We start from the raw sequence: 22,968 nt of genomic DNA on the forward strand, positions 1-22,968 counted from the left end.
GAGTAAAGAAAATCCCATATCATTTATGACATTCATTTTGTTAAATAATCAGAATCAACATTGTCATGATTGACCACACTCCCATGGAATATTCCTTTTCCAACACGATGATCTACATGAAACTGTTTTCAAAAATCAATCCATGACAACGCGTTTTGAGAAAAGTTTGCTATGTGTTTATACTTTGATTACAGCTTTCTGTAAAAATAAGGAATTGAAACGCAAATCATTTTAAATAGAACAATAACCTTTTGTAGGATAAAATGCAATGCTAAGCGTTACCTAGTTGGGTTTACCACCGGAGGACTTGTCTTCGGATGTCCCAAATACATCGGCAGTGCTGTAGTGCGACACTTATTTAGAATGTTTGCCCGGTTACAGCCGGTGCGCGTTTTCACGCTATCTTCTTTATATTTTAGTTAAACCAGACATTATCATGATCACATCAAGATAAATAACCAAACTGTTATTCATAACTAATCCACATAGTTTGACGAAATGGCCAAAAAAATAAGACTTCACCAGTTTACTACGCAAGTGGTTATTCCGGCATTTCATTTATATGGGTATATTAGTAATCAAATAAAAATGGGTTACGAAAAACTAATGTTCAGTCGTACAAGGCTTATTGCATGGTTTTAAAACATGGTTTCACAACTACAATGTGCGATCGAGCCAGGAAAATATACAAGAAATACATGAAAAATACATGAATGATTATAATCGTACAATATTTGAATTAGATATATATATATATATGTGAAATTTTGTCTTAGAAATTTAACAATACATTGCACGCAGATGAGTACGCATTTACAGCCTGTCTCCCCCAAAAATGGCCAAACAAAGAAATTAGGATGTACGATTTCATTACTTATGCATCCTCTGTAAGAAAAAATATTTAAAAAATCAGCTGATCGTGTACTTATGTTTGTATGTATAATGGGCCCTTATCCATGATCTATTCCAAAATTGAGGATTTCTATGTACGGTGCCATGTCAAAAGAAAACAAATATCCCCTCTCTGGTACATTCATCTCACTGATTTTGTAACTCAGCAGCGTTTTTCCACCGGCCCGGGGGTGCCGCAAGAGAATGTTAGTTACATAACAACACTTGGGGGGAAAACGTTTATGTTGTGAAAAACAAATAGCAGTATGTAATTTTATGAGCAAATAACATGTTAAAATTAATAAAGTGTCTTTCGTCCTCGCTCGATGACAATTTTTGACATCAAGGAGCCCGAATATATAATATATTTTTTATTTCGAAATTACATTGTTACCACACTCATTACATTTATTTAAGACCGTTAATACTACTGGGCCAGAAGGGATTTGACCACCCAGCCAGGTCACTGACAGGTGGCTATCTCATCAACTCAGCTCTCAACTAACATAAGAAAAAGAGGATCATGGGGGACCAATATGCACCGATTGGGGAAGTTTTCTATATAGAGGGAGCAAGTAGCTACAAGCAGGACAGTGGGGCTTTAACATGATAAATAAAGGCAATGAGAGGCCCGAATATCCTCATATTCGTGTGTCAAGGTCATGACCAAATATATCACTTTTTATTCAAGTATATTCGGCGGGGAGGTGCCCGCATGCAAGACTGTAAAACGTTTATAGTGTGTTGATTACAAATTATTTTTTAGAAAATGTCTTCTCCTTTTTTATTCTTGCTCGTTCGCTAAGTTAAGAAACAGATGTACCCATACGAGTGTGCATAGCACTTGACGAGTGCCAGAGTAATGCAAAATAAATAGTTTGTAAAGAATTTGGGATTGGGAGAAAATTTTCAATTCTTAACCCTTACTGTACTGGGCTATTTTGAGCACCTCACTGACTGGGGGCTGGGAGCCCCCCCCCCCCCCCCCCCTCCCCCTCCCTATGATCTCGGCCGTCGAATGTCCGATGAACACGATAATGTGCATGCTTGTAGATATTTACGTAAGGAACAAGATGGTATAATTAGTTTTTTCCTGATATGCACATTTTAGTCGTTATAGCCTAATTAATTAATATGCAAAATGTTAATTTTGCTTGTGAAGAATCTTGAAAATGTATTGAATAAATGTTTCCTTCATCTTAAATTCATGAGGTTTCATTATTGATATGATATTTAAAAATACATCGGTTAATTTGCATAAGTTATGAATACTCAAAATAAGCATTCGAAATTCATCAATTTATTTTCTTATTATATCGATTGTTTTATTTCTAATGTATTCTTTTGTTCTGGAATACATCAAGTTACTTTGAGAAACATGAAGCAATTTGATATCAATTCATAACTCCCACTTAGGAAGAAATACATCTACACCTGTATTCACATTTCTGCTTGTACAGTACATGAATATATGCAACTATAGCACTTTTTGATGACATGCACATACTAATTGTTATGTAACACCTTCAGGTCTATCTCATTTCGACAAAAATGGTATCCAAATGTGCGTAAGACTTGAGGAAAAAATGTCATGAAACGACAATTCAAAATTCCAAGCGGTTGCGGCGCAATCTCCGAAAATGTCAAGGAGGGCCTTCAACCCCCCCCCCCCCCCCCCCCGTACAGTAAGGGTTAAGAGGGTAACGTAACCAAAAATTGAAATAACGCTGCTCCAGAGAAATGTATTTCCATGCATTTTGAGACGCGCTGGACCTAAAACTTACCTAAAACTTACATCCTTCGTGGAAAACAGCAACCGCACTGGTGTTGCATCAATTATAGTTAAAGGGAAATGTGTGATAATGAGAAAGATAACGTGCTGGATTTTCATTGGGATTTCATGGGATTTTATGGGCTCGCGCGTAGACATATCTCAATGTGTCAGATCGTCTTTTGCTGTTGAATCCTGATTGTCCACGGGATTGGTTGTCCTCGGCGGTAATTGGCCTCGGGGCTAATTGTCCTCGGGCAGTAGTTGTCCTCGTGGGTAATTCTTCGGGGGGTAATTGTCCTCGGGGGTAATTTTCTGGGGGTAATTGTCCTCGGGGGATTGTCTTCGGGGGGTAATTGTCCTCGGGGGTAATTCTCCGGGGGGGGGGGGTGAATTTCTGGTGGGTAATTGAACTCGGGGTTGTTTTCCGGGAGGTAATTTTCCGGGAATGATCATCATTGCCCAGGGGGTAATTGTCCTAGAACCAATCGCAAAAGGTGTATAGTTAAACGACAGTAACCCATTAGGATATAGGTTGAGATCAACATATTAAGTTCACACTCGTAATGGACATAATTTTACGCTCAGTGGCGGTGGGCGGTGCCCGTGTGGCGGACGGTCAATGTCGCTGTTCATAAGGAACGCTATTCATAAGGTTCGCTATTCATAAGGACCGCTATTCATAAGGTCCGCTTTTCATAATTGGAGAAAAGGTTCATTATTCATAAGGGTCATTCTTCATAAGGACCGCTATTCGTAATCAAAGTAGAGGGTCGGTATTCATAATATAAGAAGAAGGTCGCTATTCATAATACGAAATGAGGGTCGCTATTCATAATACGACGAGGGGGTCGCTATTTATAATACGGAATGAGGGTCGCTATTCATAATGCAAAATGAGGGTCGCTATTCATAAGGGTCATTATTCATAAGGGTCATTGTTCATAATCGACGAAGAGGGTCGCTATTCATAATAGAAGAAGAGAGTCGCTATTCATAATAGGAGTAGGGGGTCGCTATTCATAATAGAAGAAGAGGGCCGCTATTCATAATAGGAGTAGGGGGTCGCTATTCATAATAGTAGAAGAGGGTCGCTATTCATAATAGGAGAAGAGGGTCGCTATTCATAATACGAAATGAGGATCGCTATTCATGAAAAGAAATTATGAATAGCGACCCCTACTCATATTTTAAATAGCGACCCTCTTTTCCTATTATAAATAGCGACCCTCTCGTGGTATTATGGATAGCGAACCTCATTTCGTATTATGAATAGCGACTCTCTACTCCTATTATGAATAGCGACCCTCTTCTCCTGTCGTTTGTTTTATAACTTGTACCCGCTTGTAAAGGCATCTGTTCGCCTGTTCAATGCAGGAACCTGTGTGGCTTATTTATGGCGAGGGGGGGGGGGGGGGTGTACACAATTCTCGTCTGTTGGTGGCCTCGATGCAGAGAGTACTTTGAGTTGGACATGGTAGCTCCATGATCAAGTACATGCATAAGCATACATGGGCGGCCGAGCGACTTCCGAATGGCGGGGGGGGGCACTAACGAAAAAGGGCACCTTCTGTTTTTTTAAAGGGCACCTTGAAAGAGAAAATCTCAAAGCGAAAATAAACAATTTTGTTTAGACGTTGGTCTATAACAACATAACATAGGGCGCTGCTCAGCTGGAGACCACCACTGGTATTTTCCTCCCCAGTTTTGATTAATTTTTCTTTCTATATTTCGCTTTTGTGTTTTTTGGACTTCTTAACTGTTGACAGAATGGCTTATCGTACACTAAACTTAAAGTTCATCCACGTACTCCTTGCCTTTGCCATCCTATTTGGATTTTCGTTGATGTGAAAGCGCAACAATATCAGAGGTGAAAATGGGGCACTCCTTACAAAGGGTCACTTATGAGAATGGGAATTGGGCATTTGTCTACGGAAAAGGGGTACCCATCAGATTTTGATAGGGTCATTTATAAGAGGAAAAGGGGAGGATTTATGAAAAGGGGCGGGTCTATTATTAGAAAGGAAAAGGGCCACGTATCCTTGTTAAAGGGGAAATTATCAGACATATTGCTCCGGTTGTCTCATTTTCGCTTGCTGGAACATTGTCAGCCCAAACGTAGCTAGTTCGACGTCTAGAATGTTCCACTATGTTGCAGGGTGTATATGCCATTGGGTATGATGTGTGAACCGGATGTGCGGAAATGATGTGTTGGGGAGGGGAAGTGAGAGTGTTCATGTGTGTGATAATTGTATGTGTGTCAACCATTAAAGACTAATAAATGACAGAAGGCTTATTATAAATCTACAATGACGACTAAACTGTCTACACCACAGTCCGCAGATAAATATGCCTTGAACGTCATATAGCAGACGGCAATCGGTGGATCAGACGACACTTGATAGTGATTTTGTATGTGAGATTGCTTTGCTAAATATAAAATACAAGAACCTTTTCCATATCTTTAAACTATCATTGATATCTGATAATTAAACAGTTAGTAAAATGAACCTACCAAACTACATAATACAATGAAATACTTGACTGAAAGTAGGGGAGTTTGATGTGGTGCACAATTGCACCCCTCTGTAAATAATCGAATAGTCCATGGCGTTCATGAATATTCATGTTTTTGCTTACCTCGGCAAAATGTTTGCCTACACTAAATAAAAAAAATTGTGGTGGGGTTGGCTGAAATGGACATAATGAACCCATCAGAACTGATCTATGATAATTCATGCTTGTTATCCTTCGTGTGCTTGAGCTGTTACCTTACAATCGCGAAGCAAATTGCGTTCAAAGTTCGACTTGTTTCACATGTGTTATACAGGGTGAGTCAGAAAAAATGTCCCACTTTTTTAAAGTTTTATTGTTTGAAGTATGAATATTTAATTATGGATTTCATGATATGTCTTGATAGAGTTATTCTCCCAGTACATGTAGGTACCATTTTCATTTGAATCCCTTCATGCATGACTGAACATCAAACAATCTTTACAAGACTGTCAGTTTCACTTGCGCCAACTTACTGGGTGAGGAATAAAACAGTGCATTGAACAAAGAAAGTCAGACAGACACACACATACACACACACACACGCTCGCGTCTGCACACGCATAAAAACACAAACAATTTTTGTATTTGTTGAGGTATTTTATAGTGGTACAACAATGAATTTGCCCAAAGTCCTCCATCCTCCGTACTCAATCCTCGACATGGCCGCCATGCACGGTGAAGCATTCCTAGAAAAGCTCGCCGGATCATGTCCCCATCTTGGCGTACCACGTCTGTCTCGTCCACGATTCTCCTCCGAAGCTCCTCGATGTTCACAGGTGGGCTGCTGAAGATCCTTGACTTCAAGTGCCACCACAAGAAGAAGTCGAGAGGATTCATGTGCACTTCATGATGATGATGATGACGATGATGATAATGATGATGATGATTAAGATTAAGATGATGACAATTAATGATGATGATATGATGGTGGTAGTGAATGTTAACTAAAGGGAAAGATTGTCAGGGAAATGCCACTTAAACATTCAGGGATCTTGATACAAATCAATGCTTGATGAGAAAAGGGAAAATTATCAGAAAATAAATTGTAACCGTGTGTGTTGTCTGTGTTCGTGTGTGTATGTGTGTGTGTGTACGTGTGTACGTGTGTGCGTGTGTGCATATGTGTGAGTGTGCGTGTGCGTGCGTGTGTATGTCTGTGTGCCTGTCTGACTGTCTTTGTTCAATGCACTGTTTTATTCCTCACCAGGTAAGTTGGTGCAAGTGAAATATGGCAGTCTAGTTGTCTGATGTTCAGTCATGCGTGAAGGGATTCAAATGAAAATGGTACCTAAATGTACTGGGAGGATAACTCTACCAAGACATATCCTGAAACCCCTGATTAAATAGTCAAACTTCAAACAATACAACGTTTAAAAAGTGGGACTCTGACTCACCCTGTATAGGCAATGACGAGCTAGCGACCTATTTTGACCAAATTACGGTGGGTGAACTTTCAAAAGTCAATGGGACATGAGGGTTTCAATGAAAGAGCTAGTGTCAACGTACGTCGGGGTGGATGTGTTTTTTTTTAAAACAAAAAATGAATTTTTAACGATTTTTTTTTTTGGTACAGTCCATAGGCTAACATGTTAGGCTCTGGACTCTGACGATAGGGGGCCTTGTCCAATGAGACTATTCGGAGCCATATGTGTGAAAAGGGGCACTTATCGCTTCTGAAATGGGGCACTTACCAGATATGAGAAGGGGCACTAATGAGAATGAAAGATGGGCACTTATGGTAAAGGCAAATGTGAATTTGTTGAAAGAAAAGAGGCACCGATCAGATTTTAAAAGGGGCATTTATCGGAGGTGAAAGGGGGCTTTCACGAGAAGGGGGAAGTGGCTCTTATTAAAAAGAAAACGAGACACTTATCAGAGATAAAAAGGGGTATTTATGAGATGGGGAAGGAGCTCTTTTTTTAGCGGGGCACTTATCATAACGCAAAGAGGTACTTATTAGAAAGGAAAATAGGCACATGTGAAGAAAAAAAAATCCTCTATTAAATCTCAAGTAACCGCAGAAATATGAATTATGTTTCTTTTGTTACTGAAAAACCAATGTTCAGCAAAAAATTAACCAAATATCATGTTGCTGAAGTGTTAAATGGGGTCTTTATTACCGAAATAATATTGTTGCTTATGAAAATATACGTTACCTTCGCTGAGATAACGGTCTGCAATGCTAACCAACTTGGCAGCTTGCAATGCCTTCCTTAGCTCAATCCGTTCATCTTTCCTAGACACACCTCTTCTCCACTGTGTGAGCATATGACGAGTTCCATCACTGGTAACATGGTTGAACTTCACATTAGTCTTGAGCGCTCTCTGTATATCACCCTGTAGGATTCCAAGCTGACCCCCAAGGCTGTCAATATTGGCTTCGTCATAAAGTTCGTCAGCTATTTGCTTTAAGACGTCTGCAAACTCGTCATCGGGGGGCTCCTCTCTAGGATTGAACACGGTCATAAAAACGACAAACATGGGGGCGGTCAGAAAACGTAGGAATGATGTGTTCACGTTACAATAAAATGGAATCCCTCCGACATTGTAGTTGGAAATCATAAGACTCATCAACATAGGCGTAGACAGGGGGAACAAGGGAGCCATGCCCCCCCCCCCCCCTATTCAGCCCCTAAAAAAAACATGCAGTACCTCATCCTTCATGTAGGAATTGTATTGACCCTCCCCCCCCCCGGACGCCACGCGCGCACGCACCCACACGCACTGACGCACGGATGGTGGGGGATTCGGGGCAGTTCCCCCTGCAAATAAAACTCAAACATGGTTTATTTCTAACTCGATACCTGTGATTTACAAATGTTGCTTTCCGGGATTTTTTCTCACTTTTTATTAAATTATACTTTTTTAAGCATACATGTATGCTGGTAAATGACAAATTCCCAAATTGACAGTCAGGCAAGAACTATGCATATTTAGAGGCCTACATGATCGTGGGGCTCCGCTTCCTGGATCCCAAGCTAATTAGTGTCCTGCCAGTTTGACAAATAAGGTATCAAAATATGCTCATCAAACAGTAATTTAACGCCTAAAACCCCTGAGCTTCCGGGGGCTCTGCCCCCTGGATGATTATCTGACCGTAATTTAATGCCTAAAACCCTCGAGCTTCCAGGGGGTTCTGCCCCCTGGACCCCACGCCAATTTGTGACTTGCCAATGTCACAAATAAGGTATCAAAATATGCTTATCTGACCGTAATTAAATGCTCATACCCCCTGATCTTCCGGGGGTCCGCCCCTAGACCCCATGCCAAATTACGCTCCGCTCTACCTGATCGTAAATACTTTAGCCTCCCCAACCCACTTTGAAAAGCGTTCAGCGGGGCCTGCATGCATGAGTGGTGGTGATGCAAATGTTTGTTCCTGCTTAGTCGATCCTTCATGCTGCCCACACCCCCCCCCCCCCCAATTGAAAAATCCTGGCTACGCCTGTGCTCATCAATGTATAACTGAGCTCACCGTGAGTCGGATTACATTACGATTAAGAACTAATAATGGTCCAAAAACGCCTCTGGATAATCATATTACACAATTGCTGTCGTGATTACACACGACCGTTGGCTCTTATAATTTGAAATTTAAGAAGACAGCACCAATCGGTTACCATGTTTACCCCCAAAAAGCAGCAAAAAGCAGCAAAACATATCCTAGTAATTGCTTTAAAAACTAGAAGGAAAACGGATATATTATATCTCACCCTGCTTTAGAGGCATCAACATTTCCTGATACTCCGGCAGAATTATCCTCATATAAAGAGGTACCTGTAACAAGGGTAGAAGGATAGATTCAGTATGATTACAAAATAAAAAGGAATATAAAAGATACCATTTTTGAAAGATTTGTAACGTCCACTGTAATTCTATTTTTTCTATATTTGTAAGTTAATGCTAAGCATGTATCTCTGAATTATAATTCCTTCATTAGAAATGCACTTGAATTGCATTTACTTTTGGAAAAAACAAGAAGACAAATATAGGAATGTACTATCAATTGAAGAAAACAAACCTTAAGATCATTTTTTTTACGAGAAAAACTTTAAATCGTAATTATCTTAAAACTAAGCCAAAATGGAATGGGAATTTTTTTATGTAACATGTAAAAACAAAATAGTTGTAAAGGACATAGATTATGGAAACGTACCCCCTGGAGCTTGCTTTCCAAAAATCATGCTGGGAATAAATCTCTGCATCCATGGAAGTGTCTCTGCTTTCTTTTTCTGCTCTGCTGATCGTATCTCACTTTCAAGTTGAATTTTGGTTCTCAGCTTCCAGGTTTCACGCTTAAGTTGCTCCATAAGCTGTTCTTTAGAATCAAGTTCTTTTCTCCAGCTATATTCCATTGACCTTTTTTCCTTTTCAAATCGTGCTTCATTTTCATCTTTTTCGTTCTTTAATTCTTCTATTTGCTTTCTTAGAATCGTCTCGTTTCCCTCTGTCTCCCTTACGATTCCTGTCAAAATATCTAAACGTTCTTTGTGAGACTCGAGTTTCTTCGTCGTTTTTGCTGCCAATGAGTGCTTCTCTATATCCGCTGTTGCTCGTTCGTCCTCCTTTTCGTTATGTAGTCGCTCAACCTCATGTCTTGTCGTCTCTTCTGTCTTCTGTGAGTTTACCGCCATGGTTCCGGTGTGCAGCTCTTTTGATTTTAGTTTCTCCTCCAGCTGTATTTTCTTCAGTTCATTTATTGCTAACACTCTGTCACCTTCTTGGAGGCATCCATGTAAGAGGTCAAGCCACTGCAACTGATCCTCATCTGAGAGAATGTGATCATATGCAGGCAGAGCTAATTCGTAGATATCAGCGATCCCGTGATGATTTAAATCATTTTTCGCTTTTTTGATGGCTTCAGGACTCTCGGTAGAAAGTATGGCACAGATAGGGACGCGACCTATCAATTCGAAATATATGCAATGCGTTTAATAGAAATTACGTCCAAGGTCTCGAAGATGTAATGACTTCTAGTTACCACACGTACGTCACCAAATCTTTTTTTTTTTGGTGGGAAGAGGTGTACTTTAAAACAAAATAATGCAAAGAAACTGCAATGCTTTATTCATCCTCTTTTGTGTTTATTTATATGTTGCCGCCATCTTTAAATTGTGAATATAATAGGGACAATTTAAAGGGAAAGGGAGAGAGGGACAATGAGAGATAGAGGGGTTAATAAAGAAGAGAGATGGCAGAGGAGTTGGAAAGAGCCCAGGAGATATACATTTACTACTGTGACAATGGAAGGTAAATTTAGCATTCATGGTAGGTAAATGAATTGGGGCAATCAGGATAAAACAGTCTAATGATTTTCTTTATGATATCGTTTGATTACAACAACTGCGACAGACACAAATAAAACGGAAAATGATGGGAAATGTAAAGATCAGTCGTCAGTGTAAAGACCATTGATTACGTATAAAAAGTTATTATGCCATGAACAAATTAATGAAGTAAAGATCACGTTGTGTTCGGTTGATATAATATGGGGTATTCGGTGTGAATCACCCCATGCCTCGGCTCATAATTAAGAAAAAACTGTATCTATAAATGTATATTTAATTAGCACCAAATGGTATTTTAGGATATACAAACAGATTGGTTGAAGATACTACTTTAGTTTACACTTAATTTTTTTTATTTTTATAAACATATTACCGTATGTTTTATCCAAATATAACGCAATAATTGTTTCATCGTGTTCAAGTTTAAATCTTTGGCTCCTGGATTGTCCATATGTCTCACACATAGGTCCATGGTTAGAACAGGGAGTTGGAATGGACATTCCAACTCCCTGGTTATTGTAATAAAATCGACCATGTGAACAAGGAGGCGGATTAGAATTTGTGTGGGAAAGGTATATAATACACATCATGCATGTGTCAAATATATTACAAACCGAGGACCGACATGATATGTGCATGTACACACAATGTAATAACAAAAAATTAAAATTGTCCAAATATTTCGATCGAGTTGATGCTTATGGACATTACATAAAAGAGAAAAAATAGTGTAATTTCATAGGCCTAATATATAATAAAGGCCTCAGCATAAAGAAATGAGGTATAAGTATTAACATGCACTTCACGAAGGAAGGAACCGGCATTTAATTTACAACATGAACGGACGTAGAGCGTGTAAGAGTCCACGATATCAACGTGTTAGGAATTAATGATGTGTAATAAAGTGTGAAATATATGACTTAATAAACATTGATACTAAAAACTTTAAAAAGTGCTTGATTTCAAGGTTATATTACTAGTAGAAAGTGAAGATAATATGACATGAATAATATTTCTTTATCGTAGGTTTCATGGAATAGTTTATATAACGGATACATTTCATTCTTATACAAGTGTCATTATCGTTAGATACCTACCAATTCAATAGCACTGCAAATAACACCCAAAAAATTCAAAATACGTACACACAAATTTGCAAACTTTCAATATACAAAAGCTCCACTCGTAGAATTAAACAAGGTATCAACAAAGTATTGTTTATATAAAAAAAAAATGTATTAAAAACATGCATTCCCATGTCTTTAGTTTAAATTACTGTCCTACATACCACAATGGATTAGGATCAAACTTACCTGTGATCTTCTTTATCTTCTCGATAAGATTAGGAAAAAACGGGAAATCCCTCGGGCTAAAGAAAAAAAAAGGAATTTGTACGAGTCAGAAACATGCTTACAGGTAGTGGCTCGACGTTTCGAACAGGTTGACTATCCTTCGTCAGGAGTGCTCAATCCTCAATCCTTCCTCTCTCTCTCTCTCTCTCACACATGGTGCACGCCTACTGTATATCTACATCACCATACAAGCCGATACTTACAAGCAGCATCTAATCAACACTTGTTTCTTATAAACCGGGTTTGCAGAAAACCTTTTAAATTCAAACCTTTATATGTATTTAGAGATTTACATTTTAAAAAATTGCGATAAAGAGGTTAAATATTTGTTTCCAGTTACAATATATATATATATGTAAATATCGGCAAAGAACATGTAATACTTACTTTACTAACAGCACCATACATCCAACCTTCCTAGTAAGGTCTTGTGCAGCGTCTTCGAATTCGAGCCATTTGCCTGTAATAGAGAATGTGTTTGATACAGTTTGCACTGTTTTGCCTCTGAGGAACTATGAACATGTTTTTTTTTAGCCTACATATGGGGAAAGAAAATATAAACTTGTGTGGTACTAATTGGATGCAATATGCTTGAATAACACCAATGAAGTAACTGCTTGTGCAACACAATTTTAGAAAACCAGAACAATTTTGTTGTGATAACAAAACAGTGAGCTAATGTGTTTAATGAAGAGAATCATACATTGGTTTGAGAAGTTTGAATCATAACAAGATGGAGCCAAAATAACGATGAATCTACGGATCTATGTACGCGTGTATCAAAGTACATGAAAGTCATGTACAATTTTGTAAGAATCGCAGTGGGTACAATGGTACAATTCCGAAACAAAAAGTAGAAACAACCAAAATAGCAACAAAAAATAAAGATGTTTGAGCTTCATGATATTAAACATGTCTTTGAGAAGTGCTTGTTTTTAATTGAATTAAATTTAATTTATTCACCACTTTTATAAATACATGCAATAAGATATTTCTTACAAACATGGATTAGCCAATCAAATGAAAAATACACTAAACGAAATTACGAAGTGGTTGGATCATCACAAATTAAAGAAACCTATAGCAGGGAGAGTGTAAGAGATGGAGATACCGTCTCGAAAGAATATCCCGAGGGAAATATATTCAGGATTGACTTGGCTTATACCCCCTTCACATACACAAATTTTTCTTACGAGTCCTTACGGATCGCACAAATTCACGGATCTTTCACGGGTTCTTACGATTCGACAATGCTTTACGGGAGAATTCCACGATTTGTTAAGAGTTGTCACAGATAACTACGAGCAACTAATACCGGTTCCATGACACATGCTCCGCCGACGATTGCTCCGCCGACATTTACTCCGCAAAACGCGACATTTGCTCCGACGTCAAATGCTCCGCCGACAGGTGCTCCGCCGACAGGTGCTCCGCCGACAGTTGCTCCGCCGACAGTTGCTCCGCCGACAGATGCTCCGCCGACAATTGCTCCGCCGACAATTGCTCCGCCGACAATTGCTCCGCCGTCAATTGCTCCGCAAAACGCGACAATTGCTCCGCCGACATTTGCTCCGCCGACATTTGCTCCGCCTGAAGCGACACTTGCTCCGCCGACATTTGCTCCGCCGACATTTGCTCCGCCGACATTTGCTCCGCCGACAATTGCTCCGCCGACAATTGCTCCGCCTGAAGCGACAATTGCTCCGGTGACATTTGCTCCGCCGACAATTGCTCCGACGACATTTGCTCCGCCGACAATTGCTCCGCCGACAATTGCTCCGTCGACATTTGCTCCGCCCAAAAAGTGTCCCATTAAATACAAATGCTACTAGTACTACGACAAATGCTTCGCCGACAATATTTTTTTTTCACGGGTTGTTTTTGTTTCTTTTTTTTTTCTTCATTTTCTGAATGCATTTCATGAAATTATGTAAATGAAATGAAATGAATGAATGTTGATGATGTGGGAGGAAAAAGCAGTTGCCTAAAAGTCATTTCGAATATACTGAAATAACTTTCCATCTATCACTGTACGTCCCACATAATGTACACTAAACACTCATTACATGTCATGGGAAGTTTTTTTTTTTTTAAGTAGAGCAGCAAGTCACATTCCCCAATACGCGCATACCTCCTAGTTAATTTCAAACAGCTCATCAATATGTAAGACCTGAAATTACCTCAATGAAAGGCGACTAATAACTTGAGAGGAAAGAAAAGAGCAAAGGAGACAACCGTTTTTTGCTATTCCCCATAATGTTTGATTTAAAAAAATAAAAAAATAAAGTTATAGCTCCTTACGCAAGTTCTCCGGCGAAAGATAATTACTCCGCTCAAAATCTGTTTCATGTATTACTCATTAGCTGATCCAAAGCTCAAGGCTATCTCTCTCTCTCTCTCTCTTTCTCTCTCTCCCATGCTCCTCCTTTTCCTGTTTACACCGTTTTCTTGTCTTCTTTGCTCTTTTCTTTCCTCTTATGCTATTAGTCTTCTTTCATTTCCATCACTTCTTCTCTGCTCCCCCTCTCGAGTTCTATTTCTCTCGTGAAATTGAAACGTAAAGTAATACAATCATGTAGTACATTCTTGTTTAGAATAATATTTTCAATAATATCCAGTCCATTTTCTAAAGGTTTCTTTCCTTTAGTTAAGTGTATGTAGCTTTAATATATATATATATATGTTAGTGTGTAAAACACTCCGTTTCATTCGAGTACTTTGTTTTCACTGAATAATTTAAGGGACTCACGAAGCCACCGGAAGAAGAGCAATTGGCTTATCATGAAGAACTAACATCAAACTGCAACAAAATGATTTGTATAAATGTGAATAAGCAGAAAGGCTGCCATCTCATTTTCCCGTCTGAATGGGTTCTCTTCCTTACGTATATAAGTGCCCTTATTTTCTAAACTTCCATAATGACCTAGTACATTGTATAATGCTTTACCTAGTAAGATGCATTGATCGAGGTAAATTCAGGTATTACATATTGATGAGCTACTTGAAATTAACTAGGAGGTATGCGCGTATTGGGGAATGTGGCTTGCTGCTCTACTTTTTTTTTTAAACTTCCCACGACATGTAATGAGTGTTTAGTATACATTATATGGGACGTACAGTGATAGATGGAAAGTTATTTCAGTATATTCGAAATGACTTTTAGGTAACTCCTTTTTTCCTCCCACTTCATCAACATTCATTCATTTCATTTCATCTACATTATTTCAAGAAATGCATTCAGAAAATGAAGAAGAAAAAAAGAAACGAAAAAAAATAGGTGTAAAGAAAATATTGTCGGCGGAGCAATTGTCGGCGGAGCAAATGTCGGTGGAGCAAAAGTCGGTGGAGCAAATGTCGGCGGAGCAATTGTCGCTTCAGGCGGAGCAATTGTCGGCGGAGCAATTGTCGGCGGAGCAAATGTCGGTGGAGCAAATGTCGGTGGAGCAAATGTCGGCGGAGCAAATGTCGGCGGAGCAATTGTCGCTTCAGGCGGAGCAATTGTCGGCGGAGCAATTGTCGGCGGAGCAAATGTCGGCGGAGCAAGTGTCGCTTCAGGCGGAGCAAATGTCGGCGGAGCAAATGTCGGCGGAGCAATTGTCGCGTTTTGCGGAGCAATTGACGGTGGAGCAATTGTCGGCGGAGCAATTGTCGGCGGAGCAATTGTCGGCGGAGCATCTGTCGGCGGAGCAATTGTCGGCGGAGCAACTGTCGGCGGAGCAACTGTCGGCGGAGCATTTGACGTCGGAGCAAATGTCGCGGAGCACATGTCGCGGAGCAATTGTCGCGTTTTGCGGAGTAAATGTCGGCGGAGCAATCGTCGGCGGAGCATGTGTCGGGTTACCACTAATACCCCCTTCACATACACAGATTTTTCTTACGAGTCCTTACGGATTGCACAAATTCTCGGATCTTTCACGGATCCTTACTATTTGGCCACTTTTACGACCGGTTTAAGAGTTATTACGAGCTGTTTGCGGTTTATTACGGATTATTACAAGTTATTACGATGTATTCACGGCAACAGTTCACAATTTGCTACGAGTTGTCATGAAGCAACTAACGTGTTAGTTACGATCTGTTTACGTGTTGTTACGAATAGTTACGAGTAGGTTACGAGTATTTACGAGTCCTTACGATTTTTAGCCAAAAAATAACAACTGAAGATGAAGTGTTTGAATTTGCAGCTTTATACCTTTCCCCAAATCATAAACAGTTCGTGAGCATACGTAAAGTATACGTATCTATTCGTAAATTACTTGTAACTACACATAAAATTCTGGTAAAAACCCGTATCAATCCGTAAAGCCATCGTAAAAAGACCCGAATAAAATCGTAAACAACACGTAAGCACACGTAACCATACGTAACCTGCGCGCAATAATCCGTAAATAATCTGTAAACAAATCGTAAACTAACCGTAACGAATTGTTACAAAAATCTCATTTTACGGATGGTTACGGATTGTTACGAGCTATTTACGAGCTATGTACGGACAAATTAATCCGTGGACAATCGTAAGAACATTTTTGACATGTCAAAAAAAATTCCTCTCCTTTCACGGAACATTATGCTACAGTCACACGGCCATGTTACGGACCTGCGGATGCCTGCGTATATTTGGATAATGAAAATGCGTAATTTTTAACCCCAATACGGAAATTTGAGCAAAAGTTACCTATATTCTGCGGACGATACGGATTAGTTACGGATGTTACGTATGAATTACGGATGTTACGGGTAAAACCTGCGGATGAACCCATCCGCTGCCAACCCGCTGACACATGTTACTGACGACTTACGGATGACTTACGGATTTTACGGATGACTTACGGACGATACGGATAAGTTACGCTCGTGTCTGCGCATGTCGGCTTCCTCTGGCGTCCGCACCATCCGCATATAAACCCACGTGGATCGGAGCTTGCTTCAGTCGCATTTCATCAAGTCTGAGATCTAGTTCCAGTTATTCAACAGTTTCTTCTCCATCTTTTTGGACTTTCGTGTGCATCATGTCTGGCAGAAGAAGTAGCAGAAAAACCAGGAAGAATCCTCCAGTGAGTGAGCAGCCACAACAGCCTCCCCAGGCAGAGGAAGAGGCTCAAAAGGTAGAAGAAGAGGGACTCTCCATGCACCCGGGATGATGTTGTGCTGGTCGTCCTCTCTGTCCATCATGCCATTCTGCTCAGCGGATGCCTGGTCTCTCAGGAGGTTGTGGATGCACAGGCAGGCGAGGACGATGGTCTCCACTGTGGAAGGCACCTGTGCCATAGCACTCAGAAGACACCGGAATCTGTTTGCAAGAATGCCAAAGGCATTCTAAACACATCTCCTGGCTCTGGAAAGTCTATAGTTAAATATCCTCTCCTCCATGGTCAGTGGCTTGGCACCAAAAGGCTTCATCAGGGTGGTGCGTAGTGCAAATGCAGCGTCAGCAATCACGAAATAAGGGATGTCTCGATCGTCATGAGGCAGTGGCTCATCTGGTGGTATTCCAATGTTCTCATCGTCAATTGCCTCTTTCAGACTGCACGTGTTCCAAATCTGGGCATCAGAACTCGCACCACCTGCTCCCACCTCCACCCACCGGAACTTGTAGTTGCCATCAACCAGGGCAAGGAGTACAATCGAGTTGTACCCCTTATAGTTGTAGAACTGGGAGCCACAGTTCGCGGGTGCCTTGATGCGGATGTGCTTGCCATCTAAGGCTCCCAGGCAATGGTGGAAGTTCCACCGGTCGGAGAAGGTCTGGGCAATGCCCTTCCACCCCTCTGGAGTAGATGGGTTGCTGATGGTCTCCTCGCCATACTCAGCGTAGATGGCCTGACACACGTCCAACACCAAGAGTGAGATGGTGTAGTGGTGTACATAGAATAGGTACATCAGGCTGTGGTAGGAGTCCCCACTGGCAAGGTAGCGCATGGTGATGGCGACCTTTAAGCCTACTGGAAGGGCCTTCCTGTACCAGGTATCATACTTCTGTAAGCGAGGAGTGAGGCGGGTGACCATTTCGGCAAACATGGCAGGTGTGATGCGGGTGAAGTTGCGGAAGCCCTGAACATCCTCATTGCGTAGCAGGTGCATCAGGTTACCAAAGGCACCCTGGTGTGGTCGCAATGTGATCCAGTGACGAACCCAACACATCCTCTCTTTTCTCCTTTCAAGGTTGGCTTGCATCTTGGCCATCAGGATCTTCATCTGCATCTGATTGTGTTGGATGGCCATCAAACAATCCAGCAACACAAGGCGGCGTTCTCTCTCCATCTTGAGTGACCTGTGAAAGTCTACAGTTGAAGAACTGACAATGATGAGGATGCTGGCAGCATCCAGGGTTGCATACCCAAGTGAAGACCATTTGGCATGGGCGACATCCGCCGAAATGAAAGAAGACATAGGTAAAAATTCCGCATATTATCCGTATCTCAACCGTAACATACATATCCAATCCGTAACATCCGTATCCCATCCGTAATATTCGTATCCCATCCGCAAGCATACGCAATTACCGCAAGTCCTATCGTAAGATCCGCAATATATATGTCAAAAATACGTTAAACATACGTAACTACTACGTAATAGTGTTTACGTACCCCTATGTATCCGCAGGCATCCGCACACCCGACAAAGTGTGCGGATCAGTTACGTATCTAACGTATCCTGCGGATGAGTTTACGTATCTTACGTATGAGTTACGTATTTTACATATGGATAACGTATATTCTGCGGATGCTTACGTATATTTCATCCGCAGCAAAATTTTGAGATTTTCAAAATTCCGCTGCGGATCTGCGTATGTCTGCGGATCCTGCGGATTGAATTACGGATGGATACGGATGCTTACGGATGATACGGATCCTTGCGGATGCTTACGGACTTTTATCCGTAAGCATCCGCAGCTACCGTAAGTGGCCGTGTGACTGTGCCATAAGGGTGTCTACGAGTAATTTACGGATGCTTGCGATTGACTATGAGTTGGTGATCCGTAAGGACTCGTAAGAAAAATCTGTGTATGTGAGGGGGTATTACGTGTTAGTAACGACATGTTTACGTGTTCTTACGAATAGTTCCGAGTTAGTTTCGAGTATTTGCAAGTCCTTACGATTTTTAACAAAAAAAAGCAACTGAAAATGATTTCTTCAAAAACCTGCAGCTTTTATACCTTTCCCCCCCAGATGTAAACAATACGTAACGTATACATATCTATTCGTAAAGTACTCATAAGTACACTTAAAGTGCTCACAATAACTCGTAACAATCCGTAAAGCCTTCGTACCAAGACCCGAATGAAATCGTAAACAACACGTAAGCACTCGTAATAATCCGTAAATAATCCGTGAACAAATCGTAAACGAACCGAAACAAATCTTTAACAAAATTGTTACGAGTCATTTACGGATTCTTGCAAGCAGTTTACGGATGGTAACGTGTTGTTGCGAACAGTTTACGATACTTACGGATCGTTACAAGCTATTTACAAGTTACTTACAGAAAAATCAATCAATGACATGTCAAAAAATTTGCCTCTCCTTCACGGATCCTTAAGAGTTTCTGCGAGTTGTTGCGAGTTGTGATGAGTTATTTGCGGATACCAGCGAGTTATTTATACGGATGATTGCGATTGACTACGAGTTGGCGATCTTTAAAGGCCCGGTCATACAGAGGGGACGCATGGGGGACTCACAGCCAGCGCATTGGAAATTAGCAATTTGAGCCAGTGCGTTGTCGTTCGCTAGGCGTGCGTCATCATTCGTTACTCGTTCGTCGAGCGCGCTGGACCCACGCTATGCATTCGTCGTCATTCGCTGTGTGCGTCGGGATTTTTGGAGCATGCTTAAAAGTGTGCGCGGAGCTCGACGCGTGAATGTACACGCCAAAGGCACGCCAGACATGCGTGGAGCGCGCTAGACCAGCGCCATACATACGCGGAGCACACGCCCTGTATACGCACAGCTCGCTAGCTTTTCAAAATTATGACAAAAGTTAGGCACACGGCCTTTTGCGATTTCCAATGCGCTGGCCGTACGTCGTAGAACGCGGTGCATGCGTGGACCATTTGTCCAGCGCGCTAGCACCACGCTGTGCATTCGTGGAAGTTGTTATCATGTGCGCTCTGTGTACGGTCTGTATGCGCACTGTATGCGCCCTGTATGCGCTCAGCGCGCTAGCGACATGCTATGCATTTGGTGTCAGCTCGCTGTAGCTTCGACAAAAGTTGGGCGCACGACAACGCACTGGCCAAAATTGCAAATTTCCAATGCGCTGGCCGTGTGTTCCCCATGCGTCCCATCTGTGTGACCGGGCCTTAAGGACTCGTAAAAAAATCCGTGTATGTGAATTAGGGGGTATTAACAACAAGAAATGTAACCCTCTCCAGCCATCAAATCCATCAACAGCTGCCCTTATCAAAACAAATGATCCCGCTGGCATTTTAAACATTACGGAATATTACGCAACGCCGTTTGCTTCCATAAGTTCTCTATTCACTCGGTCGTTTAAAAAAAGCTTAGCAGTAATCCGTGGCACTGCATAGCTATAAAAAAAAAAAAATTGTAAGAATCCACAGCATATGACCAGTGCAACTTTCTAGTGGTTATCAAATGTCTTGTTCGTGCTCGGATAACTCTACTGAAGACATAACCATTTGAACCAGCGAAATCAATCAATCAATCAGCAAGTTTAAGGTTTTCATCATCGTAATTTTCTCATCTAATTATTGCCATTTTCCGAAAATTTCCGACATTTGTAGATAAAAACGGAAGGTAGTCCAAAGGTTTATCTCCCGAGAGAACTATAAATGAAATTTTGTTACATGTTTCCGCATTTGTTGGATGAGTGTTAACAGTTGTCAATTCATCACCACTTAACGGGCCGGCAACACCTAAGCCGACGTGCTCGCTGGGCTGGGCTGTGGGTGGAAAGGGAGGCTCAGTGCTAATGCGGTCTCGGAGGGGGTTACGGTAGGGGAAACAATATACGCGCGGTGCCATGGATGACTTCTAATGGGCCTCGTGGACGGTATCTCCATCTCTTACACTCTCCCTGCTTACAGGTAGGAAATCCTACACAAAATGCTTTATCTAAAAAATAAAAAAACATACACACAAACAAGGGGGACAAATAATAATATAATGGTTACTAGAACTGCAATCGTATTAAAACGATAGACATGCATTAAAGTACAAGTCCACTCCAAAAACAACTCACTTTCAATAGATCGAAGCAGAAAAATCAGACAAACCGATCAAAAAAAGTTTGAGCAAAATCGGATAACTAATAGGAAAGTTATGAATTTTTGAAAAAGTATATAAAACTGTGGAACAATTAAAAGCACAAGACAAGTTGGAGACTCACTCATCAGTCTGTGACGTCATGTCCTCACTATCCACTAACTATTTTATTTTTATCGATAATATAAATTTTCCCCTAAGAATCTTATTTCTTCACACCAGCATCCAAGTTAGATTGATAGAAATATGTTTTTGTGTGGATGCACTAGTAAATAGTAATTTGTTCCAGTTAAATCATGAAAAATGTGAATTTTGATAAACTATTTACATAAAAATCAATAATTATGAATATCCAATATTCAGAAAATTAGTATCAATTCTTCAAAGTTTATAAAAGATTTTGTGAAATGTCAAGCATGCAATATGATACAAATCATATAACCTGGGCAAAGGTATGGGGGAATAAAGGTTTGGGGGATAAAAAGATAAATTAATGGGATTAAACTAAATAAAACGATTGATAAATAGTGAGGGCATGACGTTACTAACTGATAACCAAATTGGCAATTTGTGTATTGATTTTCATTGTTTCATAGTTTTACCTACCCTTTCAAAAATTCATAAATTTCTTATTAGTTATTCGATTTTGCTCAAACTGTTTTTAATTGGTTTGTCAGATTTTTCTTCCTCTACTGAAAGTAAGTTGGACCTGTACTTTAACTCTTATCCTGCCACAGGGCTAATCCCCCAAGTGCCAGATTTATAACGAGATAATCGGATTAACGCGTTGGTACTAACAATAGCGCGTGCGAAACGCTAGGCACAGTCCAATGGGCATGAACAATAACTGCTATTACGAATGCGTGCTAGCATGCAAGAAGCAGAGTAACAATAGCGTGCAAGCAGCCTCATGCCAGGCTATGAGTTAAAGAGCCCGTATTTTTACATGGCACACGAAAAAGCCTCATTCGGTCTATCCAGAGCAATTTGTTTGGAGTCTGTGGAGATGGATAGGCCGAAAGAAAGGCTTCAAATACGGCCTGAAAAGCCAAAATGGCACCTGGATGGTAACGAATGAGAAATTTGGGAGAAAGAAGGGTAAGGTGACCTCGATTGGACGCCAGAGATTATGCCTACGAAGTTTTTAAAGAAATCGGAATGGAGAAAGGGACCTATAGATAGAGCTCGTAAGCACCCCGTGCAAAACCAAAGGGATTCGGGTGCATGAAGAACAAATGATCACGCTTGCTGTGCCACAAACAGTCGTCTATATTAAAGGTAATACAAAGTTTTGGGAATATTGAAAATTGGGTGGATAGTGATTCTTTACAATGTTGATATATTTGGATATCCCTGTGGATGTATTAGCACTAGAAAATTTAGCCCCTAAAACACTTCTACTTTCGAGAAAAATTGAATATAAAAATGTACCGGTGCTCCCGGTAAATTGAGATAAATTTCGAAAAGCGACTACGGCCGTACAATGGTAGCTGCGACCATGAAATTCTAAGAATATGTAATTGTGATATATAATTTCCGAATGGGAATAGCTAATCGGTCGATTTTAGTCAAGAAACATTGTTTTAAAGCTTAATAAATATCTTAACCTTGAGAGGGAGCTATACAACATAAAGAGTTTATTATCATTGATCAGAACGCATGAAGAGGACGAGAGGTTCCGTAGTTAGAGTCTGCTAATTTTCCCCCTTTTTTCCCGGATCAGAGGTATAATATTGTGCTCCATCCTATAAGATTACTATGAGCAAGAGACAGGAAAGGAGTAAGGCAAACAAGGGACCATATCTATTACGTGACAGGAAAACTAGAAGTGGTTTAACCCAAACTGTTTCAGCAACTACGAAGGCTTCAAGTTTAACCAGCGCCAC

General features: G+C 40.6%; 1 protein-coding gene across 1 annotated transcript; it reads right to left on the minus strand.

The window, feature by feature from the left end:
* Window positions 1-16,425: 16,425 nt before the first annotated feature.
* On the minus strand, window positions 16,426-18,779 carry LOC115923531. Its single transcript, XM_030984428.1, has 2 exons — window positions 17,200-18,779; window positions 16,426-16,931 (listed from the first exon to the last, which is right to left on the minus strand). Exons 1-2 carry the CDS (start codon window positions 18,246-18,248, stop codon window positions 16,826-16,828), a joined length of 1,155 nt encoding a protein of 384 aa, XP_030840288.1. The 5' UTR covers window positions 18,249-18,779; the 3' UTR covers window positions 16,426-16,825.
* Window positions 18,780-22,968: the final 4,189 nt, after the last annotated feature.

This window comes from Strongylocentrotus purpuratus, unplaced genomic scaffold (assembly GCF_000002235.5).
Source record: "Strongylocentrotus purpuratus isolate Spur 01 unplaced genomic scaffold, Spur_5.0 spur5_scaffold_14, whole genome shotgun sequence".
In the NCBI taxonomy this organism is placed as follows: Eukaryota; Metazoa; Echinodermata; class Echinoidea; order Camarodonta; family Strongylocentrotidae; genus Strongylocentrotus; species Strongylocentrotus purpuratus.